Below are 27,096 nucleotides of genomic sequence, written 5' to 3'. Positions count from 1 at the left end.
TCCCTAAGCCTGGCCTCGGTGAGAGTTTGGTCCACAAGGCTGTTGCTTGGAGCAGACTGCAGGCCCACATACCCACTTGAGCCCGGTTGGTTTGGCACTTCTTTTAGGAAACAATCTAGTTTTCTCTTGAAGATGTCCCTGGTTCTTCCGACAATATTTTTTATGCTCGCTGGGAGGATGTTGAACAACCGTGGACCTCTGATGTTTATACAGTTCTCTCCAATTGTGCCTATGGCACCCCTGCTCTTTACTGGTAATATTCTGCATTTTCTTCCATATCGATCACTACAGTATGTTGTTATTTTACTGTGTAGATTTGGTACCTGGCCCTCCAGTATTTTCCATGGGTATATTATTTGATATCTCTCTCGTCTCCTTTCTAGCGAGTACAGTTGGAGAGTTTTGAGACGATCCCCATAATTTAGGTGCTTTATCGCATTTACGCGTGCCATATATGTTCTTAAAACTCCCTCTATTTCAGCAATATCTCCTGCTCTGAAGGGTAAAATGAGTACTGACGAAGTAATTTGAATAGTACAATTACTGTGATGGGATCCCTGAATTTTAAAATTCTCGTAATCCATCCTATAATTTTTTGGCTGACTCGATATTTGCTTGGTTATGCTCCCTAAACATTAGGTCGTCAGACACTATTATTCCCAAATCCTTACCCAAGTACCTAGCATTTATCACTGTTAAAATCATGTTATTTTCTGCTACCAAGTCAAAAACATTACTAATATCTGCTTGTAATTTTTCTATGTCTACAGCAGAGGTATTTTTAATGTTGATTTTTGTGTCATTTGCAAAGGATGATACGAAGCTGTGCCTTGTATTTGAGTCTATAGCTGATATGAGAATAAGGAAAAGCAATGGTGCAAGGACTGTACCCTGAGGTACAGAGCTTTAAACTGTGCTTGGACTTGATTTTATTTAATTGACTGTTACTCTGCGTGTTCTGTTTGACAGAAAATTGAGTATCCACTGTCCTACTTTACCAGTTATTCCCATTGACCTCATTTTGTGTGCTATCACTCCATGGTCACATTTGTCGAATGCCTTTGCAAAGTCTGTATATACAACATCTGCATTTTGCTTTTCTTCTAAAGCTTCTGGGATTTTGTCATAGTGGTTGAGTAACTGTGACAGACAGGATCTTCCCGCTCTAAATCCATTTTGTCCTGGGTTGTGTAGCTCATTATTTTCCATAAAACTAGAAATTTGATTCCTAATCACTCTTTCAAAAACTTTTATTATGTGTGATGTTAATGCAACTGGTCTATAATTTTTTGCCAAAGCTTTACTACCTTCCCTTGTGCAGAGTAACTATATCTGTAGATTTAAATGCTGCTGGTATTTTCCCTGTAACCAGGCTCTTTCTTCATACTGTTGTAGCGAGTAGATTATCCCAATAATATACTCGCTCCAAATGCATTGTTAATATTCCTGTCAACCTTTGGAGATGAATGAGGTGAGGCGTTGCCCGGGCAACACGGTGAGGTGTTGCCCGAGCATATAAGCAGCAGAATAGCAAACATTAACCAGTCTACTTTCAAGTGTGGTCTAGAGCAGACACTTGCGAGATACTGTACCGACGCTCAGTGCGCTCAACTCACACCAAAGTATCACCTGTGTACTTCTGTATATTCGACCAAATATATATATAGTATCTTAGTGTCTGTGTTTATTTGTCACCATACTTTACGTAACATAGAATCGTTACACTGTATTACACTGAGCACTCGTACTACTGGCACTTGACATTTCTTTATGAACATTGAATTCCACGAGTCAGAACCAGGGGCTGAGGCATGTTGTCAATTTCTCTTTCAAAGTCTTCTAAGTTTGTGTTAAAATCCATTATATCATCTGCAGCTCGGATGTCATTCAAAAAGAAGCTGTCTGAATCTTTAACTTTTGTGTTGTTTAATAGTGTGCTAAACATAGCCTCATACTGACTTCTTAAAATTTCACTAATTTCTTTGTTGTTCTCTGTGTACGTACTTTCGGTTGCAATTAAAGGTCCAATACTGGCGAAGGTTTTTTATTTTGATTTTGTATATGTGAAAAAATATTTTCGATTTTCTTTATCTCTTGTATAGCTTTCTGTTCCAATTTCCATTCCTAAGACTTGTATGATTGCTTCAATGTTTGCTCTATTTCTTCGATTTCCCTGTTTAGGTTTATTTTCCTTTCTTGTGATAGTCGTGTCTGCTTAACCCTTCAATTGCGCATCGCATCATATGATGCTTTGACCGACTTGCAGTAAATTGCGCATCGCATCATGTGATGCTTTGGAGTACTACGCAAGATTTAAACGGCCCGCGGATACACGGGGTTCACCACACCTTCATCAGGGCTCTTGTAAACAGACGCCATTTAAACAAAAAAATCATGGGCCAAACTCCCGGGTGTTAGGGGCCTCAGTATTGAGTGAGCTACCAAGCCTGACGCACGCAGCATGAGCTCACAGCACTGCTGTTCAGCTAGTGACCACAGCATCGCCTAAAAATGCCATAATATACTTGTTCATGCTATTATGTAGCGATGATGTTATTACAGAAGACCCCTGACTGTGATAAAACTGACCAGGGTTCTGATAATAGCAGGATTGTGGCGATATTTGGCGCTGTGCGCCATGCAGGGAGGAGTAATGCTGTGGGAGGGAGGATGGTGGCGTTGTCTTTTGAGTGTGTGTGGCCACCTTTTATTGACTGCACTCACCATACCAGCTTAGTGGTTCGCTATGGTGAACACAAATGTAGATACTTATATATAACGTGTGTATAGTGTGAGATAACAGCGAGAGTAGGAGGTTGGGAGCCGCCATTTTGGTGAGGGTGGAGCGTCGTCTGCAGGACTTATCATCTTCTTGAGGTTATCTTGGGATGATTTCGGGGCTTTTTAGTGTCCCCGCGGCCCGGTCCTCGACCAGGCCTCCACCCCCAGGAAGCAGCCCGTGACAGCTGACTAACTCCCAGGTACCTATTTACTGCTAGGTAACAGAGGCATTCAGGGTGAAAGAAACTTTGCCCATTTGTTTCTGCCTCGTGCGGGAATCGAACCCGCGCCACAGAATTACGAGTCCTGCGAGCTATCCACCAAGCTACGAATCCCCCCAATCATGTTGTTTACTGATGACCACGATGGTCTTTGGGCACCATACCAGTTTACTTGTACAAGTATGGTGAATAAAACAGGTAGATATTTATATATAATGTGTGTATATAGCGTAATAACACCACAAACAGTATTGTTGTAGGAGAAATATTAGTGCGTCTGGCCTTGAGGGCGGCCGCCACCAGCTGACTGTGTGAGTAGCTACGTCTCTGTGCCTTTACTCACCATACAAGCTTAGATGTACAGTTATGGTGAACAAAACATGTAAATACTTATATATAACGTCTGTATATAAAAGCAAAAACAGTATGGTGGGAGGAGAATGGTGGCAAGTCAGGTGAGGTGAGGTGAGGGAGGGAGTGGCAGCCAGTGGCAGCCAGTCACTGCCTGCCACTGCCACTCAGCATACCAACTTAGTGGTTTGTCATGGTGAACAAAACATGCAGATACTTATATATAACCTGTGTATATAGTGTAATAACCAACAAAGTATTTGTTCACTGTTTGATGAACATAATTGAATCAACAATATGCACACCATATTTTTGAGTACAGCGATGATTCACTCATTTTATTATATAAATATATCACACTACACACTATTGAATAATATTACAGCAAAAATACTACGAAAAATCAATCAGAGACATTGAAATAATTAGGTAATTATCTCTTTGTGGAAACTCTGGCCTGACAGCTGGCGATCAACAGACCGCCTGGGACGCACGCTTAGTCAGCGCCTGATTTTTGCCACACTTCCCCGCCCTATAGTGGGCAATATATGCCACTTACGATTTTTTTATTATTTTTCCCGTGATCAGTGAACACAAATTAACAGGTTAAGAAGAAAAAATAATTTTTTTTTTTTTGGTATGCGCCTGTGGGTGTCAAATGCTATATTGCTATGTGCCATTTAAGGGTTAAGCATTTCCGTTTATTATTTTTTCTTCTGTACAGTCGTCTGCGTTCTCTTTCTAGAGTGGTCTTCTTTCTGACTCTCCTCACAGGCACATGCTTCAAGCAGATCTTGTATGCTTCAGCTTTCAGTTGTGTTATTCCCTGTGTGGGAGTTTTGTCGTTGACCGTCTCCTATTGAATGTTTGCAAGGTCTATACTGTATTTATTTTTTCCCAGTTGATCCTCTTATTGTTGAAATTGAATTGATTGAATACCTTTTTTTGCTTGTTCATTCTCTTTGACCTATTACCGTTATTAATGTTAGTTTGCACTTCAATGAGATTATGGTCTGAGTAGTATGTTGTATCTGAGATTGTAAAGTCTGATTAGTTCATCATTGTTTGTGAATAACAGGTCTAGTGTGTTTTCGTTCCTAGTTGGTTCTGTAATCTGCTGACTGAGCCAGAATTTGTCACAGAATCTCAAAAGTTCTCTAATCAAAAGGTTGACTATTTCCAGGGTGCTCCCCTGCTATGATATTTTTGTTTGCCATTCTCCATCTTAGACTTGGTAGAATGAAGTCTCCAATCTCCAAAGAAGATAATATCTGGTGCTGGGTTTGGTAGGTTGTCAAGGATACAGTATTTCCTATTTTGTGCATCTACTCTGTGAATTCCTCAACCATTGTATCTGGCAGTTTTTATATCAGAATAATAATTAGATTTATTTTTCTACCTTAATTCTAAGTACCTCTACCCACTCATTGGTTGAGTTTAGTAGCTCTGTGTATACCATGTCCTCTTAATATACAGACCTACTCCTCCATTTGATCTAGTTTCTCTATCACATCTATATAAATTATAGTTTGGAATTTCAGATTTTGTACGAGTTTCTGTAAATGCCCCAAATATTGAGTTTGACTCTAATAGGAGGCCATTTATGAACTTAACTTTAATTCTTGATTTTGAATTTAGCCCTTGTAAGTTTGCAAATATGAATGATTTTTCATATTGTGTCACTTCTGGAGGGTTTTGGTAGTTCTCCCTCCTCTCCACCCTGACCTAGGGTGTGCTGTTCTGGCCATTATTTGTCCAGTTTTGGTAGTGGTACTAGGGAGTGTGGTAGTTTCTGTGTAGTTGGGGGATGTAGTATGTGTGAGCTTGATGACAAATTGTTGTCCAGTCTTGGGCATTTTCCCCCTTCCCCATCTGTATTCCTGCAACGTTTCTGTCTGCCTGTTCCTCTCTCTGTTTCTGCCTGCCTCTAAAAACCTTCCAGGGTTAAAATATTGGACCGCCTCTCTTCAATAGTGCTGTATACCTCTCACGTGGAAATCAGGGCACTGAAGATCATAGCATTTCCTCTCATCAATTGAGAGTTTGCATAGCTTAGGATGGAAATATCTACACACTGTTCCAAAACGACATCTACCCCTCCCTAACATATTTTAGACTTTTCGGGGATGCATGAATGTGCATTCTGTGCCTCTGGTCCCATATCTGCACTTTCCTTTTGCATAATATCTGGAAATACTTTCATCTGTGATTTTTATTTTGGTTGTTTATACCTGTGCATGCCTTGGCCACCTCTGTTTTTTGTTCTAACTTTCTTGTTTCTGCATTCTTTTTTGGTATTGCTCTTATCTTTCTCCTTGTTACAATCATCTTTCTCATTTTTTCTTGTCTTTCTCATTTTTGCTCTCCTTATTCATATTACCGTTTTGCTCTTTAACCCTTTAACTGCGCGGCCTATAAATATGACACCCTCCCCCAGTGCGCAAGAAATAAATTCTCGGGAAAATTTTTTTTTTTAGTTCTGAAAGTGTCAAAAACCCCTCCCTGTATATGGGTATAACAACGAAATTTCAAAATTGTACTTACTTTGGCTGCTATGGGGTCCATAAGGTGGTGTGTGACGTCATCATTCCCCGTGCGCCCGTGCCGTAAGCTCCCAGGGCCGGTGGGGTGTCCGGGGCGGGGCGCGCGAGTTGCCGCGAATATATTTTAGTTCATTTTTTGTGCACAGTTCCAAATACATTTTATTTGTTTTTATGCGCTAATCCTATGTATAATGAACACGTACACTATATTATGGCAGTAAAACATCCGTACTGTCCAAGGACACTGTGTTACGTGCATGACACATGTGTACACATATGTTGCACATATTTACCATGTATCATGCTAATTTATGTATATATACAATCTATTTACAGACTATACACTGTCACACACTATATTCATTCATCATCAACACATTCAGAACACCGTGAGTGTAAGCTGTCACACCCAACCAGCCCTCCCTCACTTCTCCAACATTGTATTCACCAACATTGCTCCTCCCATCATACAGTTATTCACACCAAAGATTCATGTTCATTTATGTATATTTACAACATATGTACACACTATACACTGTAATTACCTAAATGTAATTACCTAAGTGTAGTTACAGGATGAGAGCTACGCTCGTGGTGTCCCGTCTTCCCAGCACTCTTTGTCATATAACGCTTTGAAACTACTGACGGTCTTGGCCTCCACCACCTTCTCACTTAACTTGTTCCAACCGTCTACCACTCTATTTGCGAAGGTGAATTTTCTTATATTTCTTCGGCATCTGTGTTTAGCTAGTTTAAATCTATGACCTCTTGTTCTTGAAATTCCAGGTCTCAGGAAGTCTTCCCTGTCGATTTTATCAATTCCTGTTACTATTTTGTATGTAGTAATCATATCACCTCTTTTTCTTCTGTCTTCTAGTTTTGGCATATTTAATGCTTCTAACCTCTCCTCGTAGCTCTTGCCCTTCAGTTCTGGGAGCCACTTAGTAGCATGTCTTTGCACCTTTTCCAGTTTGTTGATGTGCTTCTTAAGATATGGGCACCACACAACAGCTGCATATTCTAGCTTTGGCCTAACAAAAGTCATGAACAATTTCTTTAGTATATCGCCATCCATGTATTTAAATGCAATTCTGAAGTTAGAAAGCATAGCATAGGCTCCTTGCACAATATTCTTTATGTGGTCCTCAGGTGATAGTTTTCTATCTAGAACCACTCCTAGATCTCTTTCTTTATCAGAATTCTTTAAAGATTTCTCACATAATATATAGGTTGTGTGGGGTCTATGTTCTCCTATTCCACATTCCATAACATGACATTTATTAACATTAAATTCCATTTGCCAAGTGGTGCTCCATATACTTATTTTGTCCAGGTCTTCTTGAAGGGCATGACAGTCATCTAAATTTCTTATCCTTCCTATTATCTTAGCATCATCAGCAAACATGGTCATATAATTCTGTATACCAACTGGTAGATCATTTATGTACACAATAAACATCACTGGTGCAAGAACTGAACCCTGTGGTACTCCACTTGTGACATTTCTCCATTCTGATACATTGCCTCTGATTACTGCCCTCATTTTTCTATCAGTCAGAAAATTTTTCATCCATGATAGAAGCTTACCTGTCACCCCTCCAATATTTTCCAGTTTCCAGAACAACCTCTTATGTGGAACTCTGTCGAAAGCCTTTTTTAGGTCCAGATAGATGCAGTCAACCCAACCATCTCTTTCCTGTAATATCTCTGTGGCTCGATCATAGAAACTGAGTAAATTCGATACACAGGATCTTCCAGATCGAAAACCATACTGTCTGTCTGATATTATATCATTTCTCTCTAGGTGTTCTACCCATTTAGTTTTGATTAGTTTTTCCAATACTTTCACTATTACACTTGTCAATGATACAGGTCTATAACTGAGGGGGTCTTCCCTGCTGCCACTTTTGTAGATTGGAACTATGTTAGCCTGTTTCCACCCGTCTGCTACGATTCCTGTACACAGGGATGCCTGAAAGATCAGGTGAAGTGGAATGCTGAGCTCAGATGCACATTCTCTCAGAACCCATGGTGAAACGCCATCTGGGCCAGCTGCTTTGTTCTTACCGAGCTCCTTGAGCATTTTTTCCACTTCGTCTCTAGACACCTCTATGTGTTCTATGTTGTTCTCTGGAATTCTTATTGTATCTGGTTCCCTAAAGATTTCATTTTGTACAAACACACTTTGGAACTTTTCGTTTAGTGTTTCACACATTTCCTTTTCATCTTCCGTGAATCTATTTCCCATTTTCAACCTCTGAATATTATCCTTTACCTGCAATTTGTTGTTTATGAATTTATAGAATAGACCTGGTTCTGTTTTACATTTGTCCGCAATCCCTTTTTCAAAATTTCTTTCTGCCTCTCTCCTCACTGCCGTGTAGTTGTTTCTCCCATCTTTGTATCGCTGGTATGTTTGGGGGTTCGGCCTCTTCCTGTATTGATTCCATTTTTGTGTCTTTCGGTCTCTAGCCCTCTCGCAATTTCTATTGAACCAATCCTGTTTCCTAGTTCTGCATCTCTGTTTTGGTATAAATTTTTTTGTGCCTGTATCATATATTTCACAAAACTTGCCATACATCTCATTCACTTCCTTGCCTAGCATCAAGTCTGTCTAATTATACTCACTAAAAAAATTTCTAAGGTCACCATAATGTCCTCTCCTGAAGTCTGGTTTTTCAACTGCTTCAACCTCCTTATTTTCTTCCAGCTTATAACGCATTGCATACTTTATTCCCAAAAAGACATGGTCACTTTTACCCAAGGGAGGAAGGTACTGAATGTCAAATATCTCTTCCTCCTTCCTGGTAAATATCAAATCTAGCATGGAGGGAACGTCCCCTTCCCTCATCCTCGTAGCTTGTTTAACATGTTGATACAAGAATGTTTCCAGGATGAGGTCTACAAATTTACAGGTCCAAAAATCTTCTGTTTTAGCTTCATATGCTTCCCAGTCTATGGATTTCAAGTTGAAGTCACCGACTATCAACAGTCGTGATCTATCGTTATCCGCTCTCGCTATAATCTCTCTCATTATTGTTATAAGACCTTCACGTTTACTATCTAGCTCCTCCTTTGACCATGTGCTGCTTGGCGGTGGACTATATGCATTTATCATCATTAGTTTATCATCCTCATAGCAGATCTCTAGTGCTATTATGTCAACTTCTTGTGGATTGGCAGTCATTATTTCCTTCACCTTTAGGTGTTCTTTTACCAGCACAGCAACGCCACCGCCTTTCCTAATTTTTCTGTCCCGTCTCCAAATTGAGTAGCCCCTTGGGAATATGGCCTCATTTAAAATTACATCTTCAAGTTTTGTCTCCGTGAGTGCAACAATGTCTGGTGTCTGCAGCTGTATTACATCACTTAACTCCAGTATCTTCGATCTCACTCCATCTATGTTGGTGTATGCAATCTTCAGGAACTTGTTCCCCCTCTCCTTATTCTTCACTCCCCCTCTCTCTATTGATTTTGTTGGTTTGCCTTTATGTACCACTTTACTGGTTTGCCTACCCCTATCACTTTGTAGAAAAAAGAATTTATTTCTTCTTCATTCCTGCTCTCATTTAAATGTTTTGCCTCGGTGAGGTTCAGTTTCAGCTTCTCTCTATCTTCTTTTGAAAGATCTCGTCTTAATGACCACCCTTTCCCATCCTCATCCCTTTGCAATTTTCTAGCATTCCTTAGTACTTCTTCCATCTGTTTGGCACCGTTTAGGGTGATCCTCAAAGGTCGATCTTTCCCTTTTACGTACCTGCCTATTCTCCTGTAGTCGCACACATTCTCTCTGTTTGTAAGACCTTCCACGAGGCCAACAATTTTATCTACTACTTTAGCTTCTTCTACAGCTCTTTCTGACCTAGATGTTATCGCCTTTTCTTTGCAGCCAAAAATGATCAGGGACTTACTCCGATCAACTGTGTTTTGCACCAACTTCGGGTTAGATGCCAATTCTTTCCTCACTTCTAGCCTAATGTTTGTTTTATCTTGGTTGCTGCAGTGTTTGACTTCCTTTACTGCTTCTTCTATTTTTTCCTTCTCCTTGGCCACTTGTGCATAAGTGAGTTGCATATCTTTCTTGCACTGTTCTATTCCCTGTGTAACTTCCTCCATCTGTGCTGACAAAAGCTGTTTCTCCTGTTGAATTTCCTTGCCTAACCTATTGTAGTCATTTATGTTTAAATTTACTTTAACTTCTTCCAAAGCTATTTTTAAGAGTTTATTTTCTTCTTCCATGGCTTTGCAATTTGTTTCCAATTGATTCTTATCCTTGCGCAAGTCTTTCACTAAACCCTCAAGACATAAAACTTTGCTATTCAAATGGTCATTACTTTCTTTCAATTTACTAATTATTTCTACATGAGAGTTCACTATAGTATCTAAATTTACCAACTTGTTATGTAGACTACTAATATCAATGCTTTCTTCATTGAATCCCTCAAAATCAAGCTCTGTTTTGTTTTTCCTCTTGCCAGTGGCCATCTTGAATGTTCTTCTCTGCACTGTAAACACTAGGGCAACTTTTTCTCATCCGATTTTTCACTTCCCTTAGCACTTTCCTGTTATCTCACCTATTTTTCAAGAGCACTATACCTTTATGTTCTCTGGGACACCACTCACTACCATCAACCTGTACTACAATACTTAGGATTGTTGAAATATGCTGGAGCTCCTCTGCTGCAAGTGTTGACCCTAGGGGTGTCACCTTTTGAATCCACACACTGTCACACACTATATACATTTACCATCAACACATTCAGAACATCGCGAGTGTGAGCAGCCACACCCACACAGGCCCAATAGGAGCTGCCTCATATGGGCCAATAGGAGCTGCCTCGTATGGGCCAATAGCAGCCGCCTCGTATGTGCCAATAGCAGCTGCCTCGTACGGGCCAATAGCAGCTGCCTCGTACCGGCCAATAGCAGCTGCCTCGTATGGGTCAATAGCAGCTGCCTTGTATGGGCCAATAGCAGCTGCCTCGTATGGGCCAATAGCAGCTGCCTCGCATGGGCCAATAGCAGCTGCCTCGTATGGACCAATAGGAGCTGCCTCGCACGGACCAGACAGAACACGAAACAATGGGTATAAATTGGATAAGTTTAGTTTTAGGAAAGACTTGGGTAAATACTGGTTCAGTAACAGGGTTGTTGATTTGTGGAACCAATTGCCGCGTAACGTGGTGGTGGTGCGGTCCCTCGATTGTTTCAAGCATGGGTTGGACATGTATATGAGTGGGATTGGACATGTATATGAGTAGATTTAGGAAAGACTTGGGTAAATACTGGTTCGGTAACAGAGTTGTTGATATGTGGAACCAATTACCGCGTAACATGGTGGAGGTGGGGTCCCTCGATTGTTTCAAGCGTGGCTTGGACATGTTTGTGAGTGGGATTGGGTGGTTATAGATAGGAGCTGGCTCGTATGGGCCAATAGGCCTTCTGCAGTTACCTTTGTTCTTATGTTCTTATGTTCTTAGCTCCTCTCAACATATTCCTGTTGCTGTTATTACACTATATACACACACACACACACTGTATATACCCATGTACACGTGTGTTCCCCATAGCGAGCCACAAAGCTAGTATGATGAGCAAAACAAGAGTGGCTGCCACACAATGAGGCTACCTCAATTCTTTCCCTTCCTCCCTCCCTCACCAAAATTCCTCCTTCCACAATACTACGCATTTATTTTGTTTATTATTTATATTATTTATTATATTATTTATATTGTTTATTTTGAAAAGGAACCTAAGAAGTCGTTTGAAGTTTCCTAGATGGACGAAATAATGCTGTGGTGCTGTGGCTAGCGTTGTGAACATCGTAAACAGCATTGAATCACTGATATTTGAACATTGTACCCAGTCATTATCCCACTCAGGCTCTTCTATAATACTATCATGGCTAAATAATACAGGTAATATATATATATTTTGACATTATTAGGCGATGCTGTGGTCACACGCTGAACAGCAGAGCTGTGCGTTCATGCTGCGAGCGCCAGCCTTGGTTGCTCACTCACTACTGAGGCTCTGATACCTGGCAATGTGGACCGTGATTTTTTTTTAAGATGGCGTCTGTTTACAAGAGCCCTGAGGATGCTGAACCCAATGTATCCGCAGGAGTTTTGAATGGAACGTGAAAAATAGAAACACCCGGAGGCGCGTTGCGCACCCGTAGCCTGGGGCCTGCAGGCGCGTTGCGCAGTTAAAGGGTTAATATTGACGTCGTTTTTGTGTACCTTGATGCAGTGTTCTTCCACATTGCTAATTTAGCTCTCTAAAGTATCAGTCCCTGGATTGTGTTTCATGTTCGTTGCTGTTTTTACACAATCTGCATATATTTCTGGTAGCTGTTGTGTGAATGATAGCCTGTGTGCTTCATGAATGTCATTCCTTAGTTTGGTGATGTTTTCCCATGTCAGTCTATCGTTGTGATTGATCCAACAGGTACCTGTGTTCCTACAGGTACCTATAAGTGTTTATAGAAACTGTACATTACACTTCCACGTGGACTGGTGCTGGTGGTTAATCTCTATTTAACACAAAGCTCTAGTGTCATCACTGTATTTTTTCTTTCCTAAGTGTGGTTATACACTTTGTGATAACTGTGTTCTGTGTTCCATCACTGTAACCCTAATATGTCCTAGTATATTTAGGTTTACTTGCTGAGCACACAAACCCACGACCCTCCCACACACAGACAATAACAGACCCCGTTTGATACTGCATGGACCTTGGTGCCCTTCATGGCGGGGTTTGCTGTTGCAGGGTTTAAGGTTTTCGTATCCCCTTTCCCTGTACAAGTTTGATATCCCCCCCTCCCTGTACGAACTCAGCTTCCCCCAGGTTTGTTTACGGGTTCCTTTGGGTTCAGCGGCTGTATCTTTCCGGAGGGTTTCCACCTCTCAGAGTTCCCCTGCGGAGGTTCAGGAGGCCCTTGGTGCGTACCTCCTGCGAGACCCGAACTTTGCCTCTGTGATGGACCTGGTCTCTTTTGAGTTCGGTTCTTTTTCCCCGTATTGGGTGCATTATGAGGTTCCAGCATCTTCCTGGCTGGCAGACTGCCCTTTCTTTTCGCTTGGGGAATGGCACGAGTTTCGTCGTACCCGCACTCTGGATTGGTTGGAGCTTACTACTGTGTTACAGGTTTACTTGGAGAGGCGCTTTTGAGCACCTCAATGCGTGCCTTTATGCCCCCTGTGCATCCTCATGAGGTTGGCTTGCTCCAGTTGCACACACAAGTCCCCTTCCTTTCGGCTGCCTTGGCTGTGGAGGATTTACTCGCTCGTGGGCATCTGGCCTCGATCTTGCCCTTCTTTTTCCTTCTCAAGTTGTCCTCGGACTGGCTTGTGGAGGACGTGGAGGAGGTGAGTGCCGCGCCATTGTCTGGGGCATTGGCCTCACCTGCTCGGGCACTGGTGGAATTGCTGAAACTGTTTGCGCCAATCCGCCAGGAGACAGTGTCACTGTTTTTTGCTTCTCAATGGCCTCTCAAGACCATCCTCACTATCTCTTTTGACTTGGCTTGGGCCCTGGCTCTTAAATTTTCGTCTTCTTTTTGTCCATTGTTGTTTTCAGATGCGATCGTTTCTCAGCTTTACAGGCGGCTTCTACCAGTTGCCATCCTCTTTCTGATTTGCTGTTTTTTTTTTTTTTTTTTTTTTTTTTTTGCAGGGATATTCCTGTGCGGGCCCTAAGCCTCTGGCTGGCCCACTAAGTGTTGCTTGTTTCTGTTTTACTTGTGCGGAGTATGAGTATTTATGACTCGTAAGGTCGCTTCAGTAAGATTTTGCCATATGTGTTTAACAACTTCTGCTCTGTTGAATCTAAGTTGAAATCTTAATGGGTTTGTAACTGTGCACTGTGTTAGATAATGTTCCAGTGGTCTGTCGGGCATTTCTCCACAGTGTTGACATTTCCTCTCATCTTCCGGAACCTGTAAACCTATTTCCCATGCACATGGGTATCCAAGCCTGATGCGATGTAAATGTACTTCTGTTGATTTGCTGGTGATCCAGGGTTCTTGGATGGTGTCTCTGGACCTACGGAGTACTTATTGGTACATCTCTATTCACTCAGGATTCAGGGACTGGTTAGGTTTTGTGGTGGGGCAGCAAGCTCGACTGCTTTCCTTGCCTTCCCTTTGGGTTTAATATGGCACCTCGTGTTTTCACGTGTCTTACTCGGGTCGTGGGGCCCATCTGCATCAACTAGGTATTCAGGTTTTGGCCTATCTCGACAACTGATTAGTGTGGGTTCCCAGCCAGCCTGGTCGCCAGGAGTTTGATTCTTTCCCGGCTCACTGGGTTCGGGTTCCTGGTGAACTGGAGGAAGTCCCACTTGGTTCCGTCCCAGGTTCATACTTGGCTGGGCCTTGTGTGCGACTCTCGGACGGTGTCCATGTCTTTCCCTCCTGTGGAATTGCTCCCCTGCAGCCTTCGGCAGTTGCTCGAGCAGCTGTGCGGGAGTTTGAACTTGGCCATGCTGGTTTACCCGCTGGGTAGTGTTGAGTTTCAGCATCTGTTCTAGTTCCTTTGGGGCTGTCCATTCCGCTACTCTCGCGACCGCTGGGTTTGTCCCTCGAGGGTCTTGTGTTAGTTGTTGCATCTCTGAATTCCTCCTCAGGTTTTTCAGGGTTTAGTGCCTTGGCGCCATCCGTAACCCTCACTCAATGTGTTCACAGACATGTAGTCTCTCAGCTAAGGCTTTGTGACCACTGCTCACCAAGCCAGCAAACTCACCAAGCGTGCAGTTCACATCAGGGGGCATGTCCAACGTCCTGGCGGATGGCCTGTCTCAGTTCATTCCTCTGTTCAACGCCTTCAGTTGGAAAAGCGAGTCATTCAATTGGCTTTGCCAGACGTTCAAACCTTCGGAGGTGGACCTCTTTGTGTCAGTGTGGTCGTGGCATCTCCTAGTGTATGTGGCGCCCTTCCCCAAATGTTGATGGTTTTTGTCAGGACTGGTCAAGATGGGGGGAGGGTCCCTGTACCTCTTCCCCTGGTCTAACTGTTGCTTTGGGTTCTGGCTTGGGTGGAGTCCAATCGGGGGAGGATTCTCCTTCTGGCCCCATGGTGGCCAGCCCAGCCTTGGTTTCTGTCGCTGCTTGCTCGGTGTCCAAACCCGTGGCATTTTCCCCAGCTCCACCTCTTTCGGCAGATCGGGCCGGTAAAGTACCTTGCTGGTTCGATCTACTCTTCCGTTCTTCACGTCTGGTATTATTAACGCATGTGTATCTACCACTTGTATAGTGACCAGGTGGGTTTCTCTTTGTGTCCCACTTGCAGTCTTCTTCTCAGCGACAGTATGAAGTCTCTTGGCATTACTATTGCCACTTCCTTTCTCTTCGTAGGTTGCCTTCTGTTTCTGTTCATGTTGTCTTCTTTTTCCTTTCTTGGCTGTTTCAGGATCGACATCTTATGCCGAATACTGTCGCCTCTTATCGAGCGGTGCTGGTGGAGCCGCTCCACCTTGTGCTCGGGGTGGATGTCACTTTGGCTCCATTCCATAAGTTTTCTCGTGCGTTTTCCACCTACGGCCTGCTCATGTGCCGCCTGAGCCTTCCTGGTCTTTGGATCTGGTGCTCTTTTTTCTCTCTTTTCCTCGGTTTGTTGTGGCCCTCTTCAGTCTGAGATTGTTTTCAGAAGGTTTTGTTTTTGATGGCTTTGGCCTCAGGGGTTCGGGATGGTGAGCTTCATGCTCTCCTCCGACACAGGGTTTTCTGCTCTTTCGGTCCTGGTGGACAATTTGTTCGTTTGCAGCCATATCCTTTTCTGACAAAGAATGAGACGGCGGGCTTCCAGAGGGGTCCTTGGGTGATTGATGCTTGGTTGGTCAGGCCGGGGGTGCATCATATTTTGTATCCAATTGCGGCTCTCCGCCGCTACCTGCGCACCTTGGGTTCTGTGTCCGGGGATGCGCTTTGGGTTGATCTGATTTCACTTGTTCCAGGGCTTGGGTCTCTCAGATTGTCCGCAGGGTTATCAAGTCTTGCTGTCTACCCTCGTGCCCATGATGTTCGGAAGTTTGCGGCTCTTGCCGCCGTCTTTGGTAACATGTCTTGGGTTGACATACAGGCACGGGAGTTTTGGGGGCCAAACAGGGTTCTGGCCACCCGTTATCTTGTGAATGTTCTGGGCGGCGTTGTGTGACCTTGGGTCATCAGTTGTAGCCAGTTGTCCCATCTTCGTCATGATGAATGCGGTGCTGCAACCTCATGAGTAAGTCCCTCTTTTACTTATTTTTGGGTATCTAGTTCCAGGGAGCTGACGGGGCTCCCCACAGAAAACCAGCACTGAATGTAATGAAACAGAATTTTCTGGGAGAACCCCAGAGGCTCCCTAGCACTCTCTCTCCCTCTGGTTGGCAATTTTTGTTTTCGTTTGCTCAGGCTCAGTCTCCGAATTGGTGGGGGGAAGCGGCCTACCACTGGAGGAAGGGGGGGGGGGACAGCACGTCAGTCTGATGACATTTTGTTGGGTTGCATTTTTTCTTGGGAGAAGTTCTTGGGCTCTGTTCGGTCTTGGGTTGCAATTTTCTACCAGTTGGGGTTTATTTTGGGATGCCTACCTTTCTGGGTGTCTAACTCTGGTCGATGACAGACATGAATATACTCTCAGAGTGGAGTTTTCATAGGCTATTGCTCCCTGCACCTCTCTGGGGAAGCCAGGTTCTGGCTTGTGGTTCCCAGTAGGCAGAACTCCATGTGACTGAAGCCCCAGACTAGTATAGCATATATCAGACTGATAGTTCCAGGGAGCCTCCAGGACTCACCCAGAAAATGATGTTTCATTACATGCAACGCTGGTTTTTTACAGTTCTGTAAGAATATAGAGTTCCAAGAATCAAGGCCTGGAGTGCATAGGCACTCTGTCTATGGCTTCTTCAAAATATCACTTAAGTCTGGAGATATTAGGTGATCCAAGTGTTAATCATATAAATTGCAAACTACAGTAAACTGGAAATAGCATTTCATTCGCTCGCACCATTGAAGCCTCATACTCACATCCACCCGAGTGGAAGACATGAGCTCTACCTGCCTTACTAGGAATATTCACAATAAGAGGGGGGTCCCAAGCAATACACCACTGGTATCCAACTGGGTCTCTCAACCTAGTAGTATTGTCACGTGGTAGACACTACTCCAGAGCTAGACATTTCAGTCTGCCCTCTGTAATCTTCTGGAGATTTTCACCAACAATGTGATTTACAACCCCTTGGGGAGGCAAGTATATGTACACAGACAGAGTAGCCATGGGGCCCCCACTAAGAGTCCTCTTTGCTAACTTTTATATTGGAATACTAAAAGACACCATCTTCAAAACCACAGGTAAGCCTGGCATCTACTGCAGATACATTGATGATATATTCATATGTGTGAAAGACCTAGGAAATGTCGCGATTAAAAAATCTACTTACCCAAAACTCAGTGCTTAACTTTACCCATGAACTGGGCATCGATGGTGCACTCCTTTTTCTCAATGTCTAAATGAGAACCAAAGACCACCTTCAAAGACACCTTCACCAGAGAAGTTTATACTAAACCCAACAACATTGGAATGTGTATGAATGGTCACTCCAAATGCCCAGACAGATATAGATATAAGACTAGTGTATAAATATAAAGTGATCATAGGCCATCACTCCCTGCACTTCTCTGAAGAGACCAGGTTCTGGTTTGTGGTCCCCGGTAGGCAAATACAACTTTGCTACTGAAGGCACCAAGTAGTATGGCACTGATATGTGTATGAGAGCTTCAGGGAGATGACAGGGCTACCCACAAAAATACTAGTTAGTTTCTGAATGGGAGAGAAAGAGAACACAAAATACTGTACACTTGTTGAAAATTTATTCAAACGGTATTCACTTGAATACTGTATAATGAATGAAAGAAAAATATATTTAATTTGTAGTGCAGTATAGTGTGTTGGGTGAGTATTATATACATGTTACTCTCCTGACAGTGGTACAATGTCAGCAGCATAGTATGGAGTGTTGGGAGAGAGCCCAGCAAGTGTTACTCTCCTGACAGTGGTACAATGTCAGCAGCATAGTATGGACAGTGTTGGGAGAGAGCCCAGCAAGTGTTACTCTCCTGACAGTGGTACAATGTCAGCAGCATAGTATGGACAGTGTTGGGAGAGAGCCCAGCAAGTGTTACTCTCCTGACAGTGGTACAAAAAAACCACTAACAGTACACCATAAACCTCCTGACAGTGGTACAAAAAAACCACTAACAGTACACCATAAACCTCCTGACAGTGGTACAAAAAAACCACTAACAGTACACCATAAACCTCCTGACAGTGGTACAAAAAACCACTAACAGTACACCATAAACCTCCTGACAGTGGTACAAAAAAACCACTAACAGTACACCATAAACCGCCTGACAGTGGTACAAAAAAAACACTAACAGTACACCATAAACCACCTGACAGTGGTACAAAAAACCACTAACAGTACACCATAAACCTCCTGACAGTGGTACAAAAAAAACACTAACAGTACACCATAAACCTCCTGACAGTGGTACAAAAAAACCACTAACAGTACACCATAAACCTCCTGACAGTGGTACAAAAAAAACACTAACAGTACACCATAAACCTCCTGACAGTGGTACAAAAAAACCACTAACAGTACACCATAAACCTCCTGACAGTGGTACAAAAAAACCACTAACAGTACACCATAAACCTCCTGACAGTGGTACAAAAAACCACTAACAGTACACCATAAACCTCCTGACAGTGGTACAAAAAACCACTAACAGTACACCATAAACCTCCTGACAGTGGTACAAAAAAACCACTAACAGTACACCATAAACCTCCTGACAGTGGTACAAAAAACCACTAACAGTACACCATAAACCTCCTGACAGTGGTACAAAAAACCACTAACAGTACACCATAAACCTCCTGACAGTGGTACAAAAAACCACTAACAGTACACCATAAACCTCCTGACAGTGGTACAAAAAACCACTAACAGTACACCATAAACCTCCTGACAGTGGTACAAAAAAACCACTAACAGTACACCATAAACCTCCTGACAGTGGTACAAAAAACCACTAACAGTACACCATAAACCTCCTGACAGTGGTACAAAAAACCACTAACAGTACACCATAAACCTCCTGACAGTGGTACAAAAAACCACTAACAGTACACCATAAACCTCCTGACAGTGGTACAAAAAAACCACTAACAGTACACCATAAACCTCCTGACAGTGGTACAAAAAAACCACTAACAGTACACCATAAACCTCCTGACAGTGGTACAAAAAACCACTAACAGTACACCATAAACCTCATGTGTGGCAATGTACATAAAAAATTGGACACTCGTATTTAAACTATGAAGCTGGCTAGAATTTTGTGTAATACTGTATTATGACAAATAATATAGATATTGTAATATGACACTAGAATTGGTAACTTGCAGCGAAGGATGAAAGAGCTGAACAAGATACGACTAGCAACAGCAAACCCAGATGACTCACATGAGGAGTAGACAATGCCTGCACACCAACAATAGTGGTGTGGTGACACCTGTACACTTTCAACTTTTTCTAAACTATCCAATAGTAACACGGATATATGGCATGCTTATATCCAATAAATGAACCTGGATGTACCTAGATGGGGTTCTGAGAGTTTTTCTACACCCCAAGCCCAGCCCGAACCAGGCTTGACTTGTGAGAGCTTGGTCCAACGGGCTGTTGCTTGGAGCGGCCCGCAGGCCCACATGTCAACCACAGCCCGGTTGGTGCGGCACTTCTTGAAGAAAACTATGTAGTTTTCTCTTGAAGACGTCCACGATTGTTCCGGCAATATTTCTTATGCTCACTGGGAGAATGTTGAAAAACTGTGGACCTCTGAAGTTTATACAGTGTTCTCTGATTGTGCCTATGGCACCCCTGCTCTTCACTGGTTCTAGTCTGCATTTTCTTCCATATCGTTCACTCCAGAATGTTATTATTTTATTATTTTACTATGTAGATTTGGGACCTGTCCCTCCAGTATTTTCCATGTGTATATTATTTTATATCTCTCTCATCTACTTTCTAGTGAGTACATTTGGAGAGTTTTGAGACAATCCCAATAATTTAAGTGCTTTATCGCATCTATGTATGTCGTATATGTTCTCTGTATTCCTCTATTTCAGCACTCCCGCTCTGAAGGGGGAAGCGAGTATCAAGCAATACTCAAGACGGGACAGTCTTGGCTTACTTATATGTGAAAGTTCTTGATGTAACTGATAAAGAAAAAACTTAATACTGTATCCGATACCTAATTCTGTGTAAATGGTGAAAAATAATGAAGCTTCTAAAATCTACAACTAGGAAAAGTGTTCTATAATTGTAATTCTAGAGAAAATAAAATTTTAAGAGCATACAAAGTAAATAAGGAGGAAAATATATAATATTTAGCAGCTGCCCAAATGTCTGGCACAGGCCTTCCAAGGGCCATCCTATGCAACACGAAACAGAATATAGCATAAAATGAAGGCAGAAAAAACAAAGGAATGAAATACAAGCAAAGAAAAAAGAAAAATATTAAATACTGTAACTAATAAGTTATATAAATTTAGAATGACAGAACTGCCAATAACCAAAGAAAAGAATTTTTAGAGGAGAAAACGCAACACAAAATTGAATTTTATATCATACGTCAGTCATGGTTTCACCTGCCGAAGGAGGAAATCTAAGGGTTGTTCCGAGGAAAGGGTCCATCTTAATAATGAATGATTAAATATTAATCATCTCATTGGAATCTAAACTCACCCTCCGTCTTAAGAAGGGTTCATCCTGGAAGCAGAAAAACAAAAGTATAAAATAAATAACATTCATGTTATAAAAAAAATATGACAAGGACAGCACGACTCTCTTTCACAAGTACAAAGCTCTTGCTTAACCTACCTTCTGAAGTCATCCCAGCCCCTTAAAACAAACTAGGGTCTTACCTTGGCGACTCTTTCCTCTATCGATGGCCCCCCCTGCAATAATACAGACTGCAAGTACTTCTTGTCTTTGGCTTTTCTGAAAAATGGATGTTTGAGTAATTCTGAGGCAGTGGGGCGCTTAGTGGGATCTTTCTGCAGGCAGTCTGTTATCATCTTTCTTATAGTCTTCCCGTAACTCTTGTACTGGTCCTAGCAGGGAAGACAAATGTTCATTTTAATACTTAGAAATTATTTAATTTACAGTATTAATGTTTAAGTTTGTGTATATATGTGGTTAGGTACCTACCCAACTTGTATCTAACATCCCCTCCCTTTTGAACAATTGAAGCTATGTTAGTAATTTCTCTTCTATAATTGAAGGAAGGGTATTTAAAGAGAAGTTTGATTATTATGTTTAAATTTAGCTTTAGTGTATTTATTGCACCCCGTATTTTTCTGGAACTATTCTTTTAGCCCATCATCCAAACATTATGGTACCTATACCAGCTGTGGATAGAATGTATAATAAATTAATTGCTGTACTCAAAATATTCCATATTTTATACGCTGCATCCTTCAAAATCTTGATCATATAATTCCACACCCAATCTGGATCTTCGAATAAAATAAACTTTGTGGCTATTTATTGGAGATGGTGTCAAGTGAAACAGCACTGGAGAAGTTTGAGATTACCAGAGATGAAGGAGGCACCTGCTGGAACTGGACATGACTAAAGATGTGGGTCCAAACCAGGATCTCACTATGGAGACAGATAGATGGCTTAAGTGCTATGTTGGTTAGATGAACAAACCACACATCAGAAAATAGAGAAACGACAATAATTTTTGTCGCATCTTCAGCCACATTATTATGATGCATCGTCTACATTATGCTGGTTACTTTTGATGACATATAACACCATCAAAGGATGGCAAATCTTGCTTCACAAACTTGACAGAATTCTATGACCAGGCAACAGAGATCAGAAGAGACAGAAGAGTGAGCAGAATTTGAATTACTTTGAGAATACAGTATGATGTCACCCGACCATACTGGTGGCCACTTGCACCGGACAAATCAGTGATGTTGAGGCGACACATTTGGCTGTTGGTGTCATAGCATAATAGTTACTTTAAACCTTACTATTTCTGTATTGCCATCTTGTGAATATGTGCTATCTATCCATAATTAACACCATCTGGTCTTGGATCAGGTTGGGATCATAGTGATAAATGTCCCACACTCTCACACATCAGTTGGTGGCAGCTCGTCATGTCACAACTTCTCTTACTTGTAATTCTTCAATGATAAATTACTCCTGTGTCATGAATGAGCTAAGTAGGGGCTTATAAAGCAGTCATTCAGAGGATCTTTTCTTGCACTGTTAAGTATTACAGAGGTAAAACTGAATCAAGGCCTTACACTCAGTCTCTCATTTGCCCATCTTAATGACTTGTTTGTGTCAAAAATCTATATTATCTATTTCTGTGACTAGTCTTCAGCTTGGATTAACCTTGGATATGAGCAGCGTGTGTTCTAAGCTCGTCCAGGATTTTGGTTTGTTCCAGTTTACTATATAGAAGTTGATATTGATAAGGTTCTGAAATATATTTTATTCTAACAAGACTTGTAAATGTTTCAAAGATCCTGCCTGCATATCAACATGCTCCTCCTCTCATCAATATTAGTCAATTGTTGTCTTTGCGACGGATCTTTTCCCTCATCAATGAGGATGGTTTTGGTCTGCTTACTTCCAGAACCTTTCACTAGATACTAGGGACATTATACTACATATACACATGAATTTAATCATATTCTATTAACCAAAAGTCAGAATAACAATACACATAACTACCATTTAATTTCCTCTGAATCAATCTGTGACATTTTGAAATGGATTAAAATTTTGACAAGTGGAGTCAGTTTTAGTCGTCTAATGCCATTGTACGTACCTTTTCCTCGGCACCTGTCTCGAGAGTTGGCGGATCATTCTGCAGCGTGAGCATGAGGACCTTCATGGGCGGATACTTATGGTAAGGGGCCGTTCCCGTCACCATCTCTATTGCAGTGATGCCAAAAGACCAGATATCAGCCTTAAAATCATATCCTGAGACCTGTAACATTTCCAATCATGATTTGAAACATAGAATACCAGATTTTAAAGTTGATTACACGATAATAAAAAATACTGAAACACTGAACAACTATATGGTGAAAACATAATAATGATAACAATTATTAATACAGTGGCATCTCGATTAACGAGTTTAATCCGTTCCGGCACCGAGCTCGTCACGTGGAAAACTCGTCTTGCGAAACAACAACAAAACTGTCGTCAGAGGTGTTCGAGAACCAGCAGGAACGCCCGTTAATCGGGCGAAAGCTTGTCAGTCGACACATATTTTTTGCGAGTGGCTTGCTCATTACTCACAATGCTCATAACTGGAGCCGCTCGTCACTCGAGGTTCCGCTATATAAGCACTGTACAACTACACACACTGGTATGGTAGTGTTTGTCATCATGCTGCCAGGGATACACTAATCAATCAATAACTTTATTCATAAATATCTGTTCTGTATATTTATAGTTGTGTTCATTTTCACCAATTTGCAGGGAATTTTTTACCAAAGAGAAAGTCGTAACAACATAAAATTAAATATCTGATGAGAATACAACTTAACCCTTAGGCAGTGGTCATCGTCAACTGTTGATTCACAGGATAATGTGGATATCATCATATGGCGATTTAACCACAGTACTGTGCGCAGAATGCCTTGAGGCACTAAATCGAGGATGCGCAGAGCACCTCAGGGCAATCGTAGGTATAGCATTGGATTCAAAGCTGGCGCGCGGTGACCTGGGTACGATACGGGTGCCTGAGGCCTCCAGTGATCATCCACCATTTAAAAAAAAATCCCAGCATGCCTCATGGCCGCCGTGGTGAGCCTCAGTTTCAAGGTAGTAACCATGTTTGACACATCATCCACGAGCTCCCAGTCCACGGTCAGCCGCGGTGTTGAAAATTGACTCTCAGAGGCCGAAATACGGAACATATTGTTTGATGATGGACCGATTACTGAAGATTTAGAGTACAGTCCAGATAAAGACCTAGCACAGGCGTCTGACACGAGTGATGGGGACAATGAGGTGGACGATGTCGAGAGTGTGTACAATTCATGCACCTCGCCTGGCCTCCCATGCCGCCCTGAGTCCACACCACTGGAGATACCAACACGATTGTGTCATCAGACATGAGTCTACCGAGTGATAGTATAGGTGATGAGTTATTTTCTGGGTTCAGTGACGTAGGCTCTGATACAAGCAGTGTTGATGAACCGAGTGCAAGCTGCTATGGTGTTACTATGTGGGGTTTTGCTGCCCCAGCACCTCGCCGAGGCAAGCGCCAGTGTGTCACGCAGCCTGAGGACAATGACAACAGTGAGCCCTCGACATAAGATATTCGTGGTAGGCCTATACTACACGGCCTTATCTCCTGGCATATCCATACGCAGCTCTAGCACAAAATGACAGAGCCATGGTGTTGGCGCCCGTGCTGGTGGTGCTCGTGCTGGTGTTGGTGCCAAAACCCAAAACACAAGAGTACTTGTATGGGAGGATTGTGACAATTTTGTCCCATAAATTCCTATGTTTGATGATAAAAATGTTGGTGTAACACCCTTATTCCCACTATACTGGTGATGATATGGCTGAAATTGATTATTTTTTGGCATATTTCGATCAGCCATTTATGGACCATCTAATTGCAGAGACGAACCAATAAGCTCTGGAACTCATTGACTCTGGAATTTTACCTGCCTCTCGATTGACACGTTGGAAAGATGCGACTATTGAGGAAATGTCTGTGTTTTTAGCGTTGTGCATGATGATGAGGAATGCAGATAAACATGTGATCCAGAATTATTGGAACAAAGACAGCCTTGTTCCAACCCCCTTGTTCAACAGGTACATGTCACATGATAGGTTCCTGCTGCTCTTCAGGTGCCTGCACTTTAAGAACAATGATAATGAAGACAGACACGACAGTCTGTGGAAAGTGCGGAAGATATTTAGTGAACTGAAAGGAAAGTTCCGTGACTATTTTGTACCAGCACAGAATGTCGTGATAGATGAATTGCTAGTTCTCTTCAAGGAACGACTTGCGTTCAAGCAGTGCATACCATCAAAGCGGCACAAGTTTGGACTTAAGTTTTTCGTGTTATGTGACTGTGAAACTAGTATGGTCATGGACCAACCTGTCCTCTTACAAATTACATCTAAATTTGGCTGTTTGCTCGCATGGCCGAAAATGAATTTAATTTGAAAATGTAAACAAAATTTAAAATAAATTTGGGATTTTTTTTTTCAAAACAATAAGTTAAGGGTCCTCTGGTAGGTTAGGAGGCAGGAAATTCTCCTAAAGTTTCAAAAGTCATGAAAACGTTAATTGAAAGTTTCCTCTCCTAACCTAGCTGAGTAAGCCGGAGGACTCAAACAGAAAACAGGACAGTACATCACTTTCGTGAGCCAGTTTCATTTCAAATTACGTCTATTTTTGGCCATAGCGCACGTACCAGTGAAAAGTGATGTTATTTTTAAGAGGATGGGTTGCACGGACATGATATTGTATTGAGGTGTGATCTTGACCTGGTATGTTGACACACCAGGTCAAGATCCACACAGGTTCTCAGGCAGTGTCGTGAAAACACTCATGGAACCATTGCTGAACAAGAGGCATATCCTGTACACAGACAACTACTATACCAGCCCCTTGCTGTCCAGATTCCTCTTTGACCACAACACCGGTGTATGTGGCACTGACAAAACACACAGGAGGGAAATGCCAGTGTTTGGCATTGGTATTGCAGTTTGTGAATGCCAGCTGAGAAAGTTTCATCAAATGTTATCTGTGCGCTGGTGGGACAGACACAAGGTAAATATTATTTTTTTTTTTATATATATACAAGAGTTGCTACATTCTTGTACAGCCACTAGTACGCGTATCGTTTCGGGCAGGTCCCTGGAATATGATCCCCGCCGCAAAGAATCGTTTTTACAACCAAGTACTCATTTTACTGTTGAGTTAAACAGAGGCTACAGTTAAGGATTTGCACCCAGTAAATCCTCCCCGGCCAGGATACGAACCCATGACAAAGCGCTCGCGGATATTGACAACAATTCACACCGGTGCAATGTTGGACAGTGGCAAAGTGAACTTTGCAACAAGGTTGCCAATGTATAAACCTGACTGTGTCATTGATTATAATGTATATATGCATTTAGTAGATAAATGTGACATGATGGTTGGTGCCGTCGAGTGCATGGAAAATGTGTGAAGTGGACCAAGAAAATGTTTCCCACCTCGTTGATGTTACAGTGTTGAACTGTTTCCACAAGTATCTCGTGAAATGTGGCAAGAGACCACCAATCTGTACATTCAGTGTTGCTCTAGTGTCACAACTACTGGTGAAGTATGGGGGTGGAGGGCAGTGTTGTGACATGTGGGGTGCCAGTAACAGTGCATCATGCCATTCCTGACAAACTCAGGGGTGAAGAATACTTTGCTGTACACAAGCTTGGTTATATGCCAAGCACAGGCACACGTGAAAAGGGTAAATGTTCCTGCATTGTTTGCAAGAACAAGCAACATAGGGAACGAAAGTGAAGATCCTTCTGCACTTGGTGCGTTGAGTGCATAGTTGCCCAGTGCCCCATTGACTGCTTCACTTATCACACACTTACTCAGTTCTAAGTGCATTGATAGTGTTGTATATAGTCTGTGATAGTGTGTATATAAGTTGTAAATGTAAAGAATTGAACATGCAATATAGAAAATATGAACAATGTTTGTGGACACATTTGTGATACATGTAACACAGGTTCTTTGAACAGTACAGATGTGCTACTGCCTGAATATTGTAAACCTGTTAAATATACATAGAATTAGCAAGAAAAAAATACATTTGTAATTGTGCGGAAAAATGAACATGACCGGCCAACACTAACCTGCCCGGTGAGCACTGGTCACAAAGCCCCAGCCAAGAGACAACGCATTTGTGAACACATCGAGTTAGGGCTTGGGTAGGCGCCAAGGCAATGAACCCCGAAAAACCCGAAGAGGAAGCAGGCGACGCAGCAACCGATGCAAGGCCCCTTGGAGGCCGAACTCATCAGGCGTGAGAGGCGGAAGGGACGTCCCCGAAGGAATCAGAACAGCTGATGAAGCCACACCCGACCCGGTGGGT

The 27,096-nt window shown here is 42.3% G+C and overlaps 1 protein-coding gene across 7 annotated transcripts in view; it reads right to left on the bottom strand.

The window, feature by feature from the left end:
* Nucleotides 1-27,096, bottom strand: part of LOC123764814 (oxidative stress responsive kinase frayed) — a 257,836-nt gene that overhangs the window by 72,575 nt on the left and 158,165 nt on the right. For 5 of the 7 annotated variants that reach the window (XM_069302652.1, XM_069302650.1, XM_045752991.2 and 2 more), the window contains 3 exons: nt 22,806-22,967; nt 20,875-21,063; nt 20,696-20,719 (listed from right to left, as the gene is read on the bottom strand). In XM_069302652.1, the coding sequence (XP_069158753.1) occupies nt 20,696-20,719; nt 20,875-21,063; nt 22,806-22,967 (375 nt within the window). The remainder of the gene's footprint in view (nt 1-20,695; nt 20,720-20,874; nt 21,064-22,805; nt 22,968-27,096) is intronic. The other 2 variants (XM_069302651.1, XM_069302655.1) reach the window with 1 other exon arrangement.

This window comes from Procambarus clarkii, chromosome 48, assembly GCF_040958095.1.
Source record: "Procambarus clarkii isolate CNS0578487 chromosome 48, FALCON_Pclarkii_2.0, whole genome shotgun sequence".
In the NCBI taxonomy this organism is placed as follows: Eukaryota; Metazoa; Arthropoda; class Malacostraca; order Decapoda; family Cambaridae; genus Procambarus; species Procambarus clarkii.
Note: the sequence above shows the minus strand (reverse complement) of the source record. Positions and strands in the feature narration are given on the sequence as shown.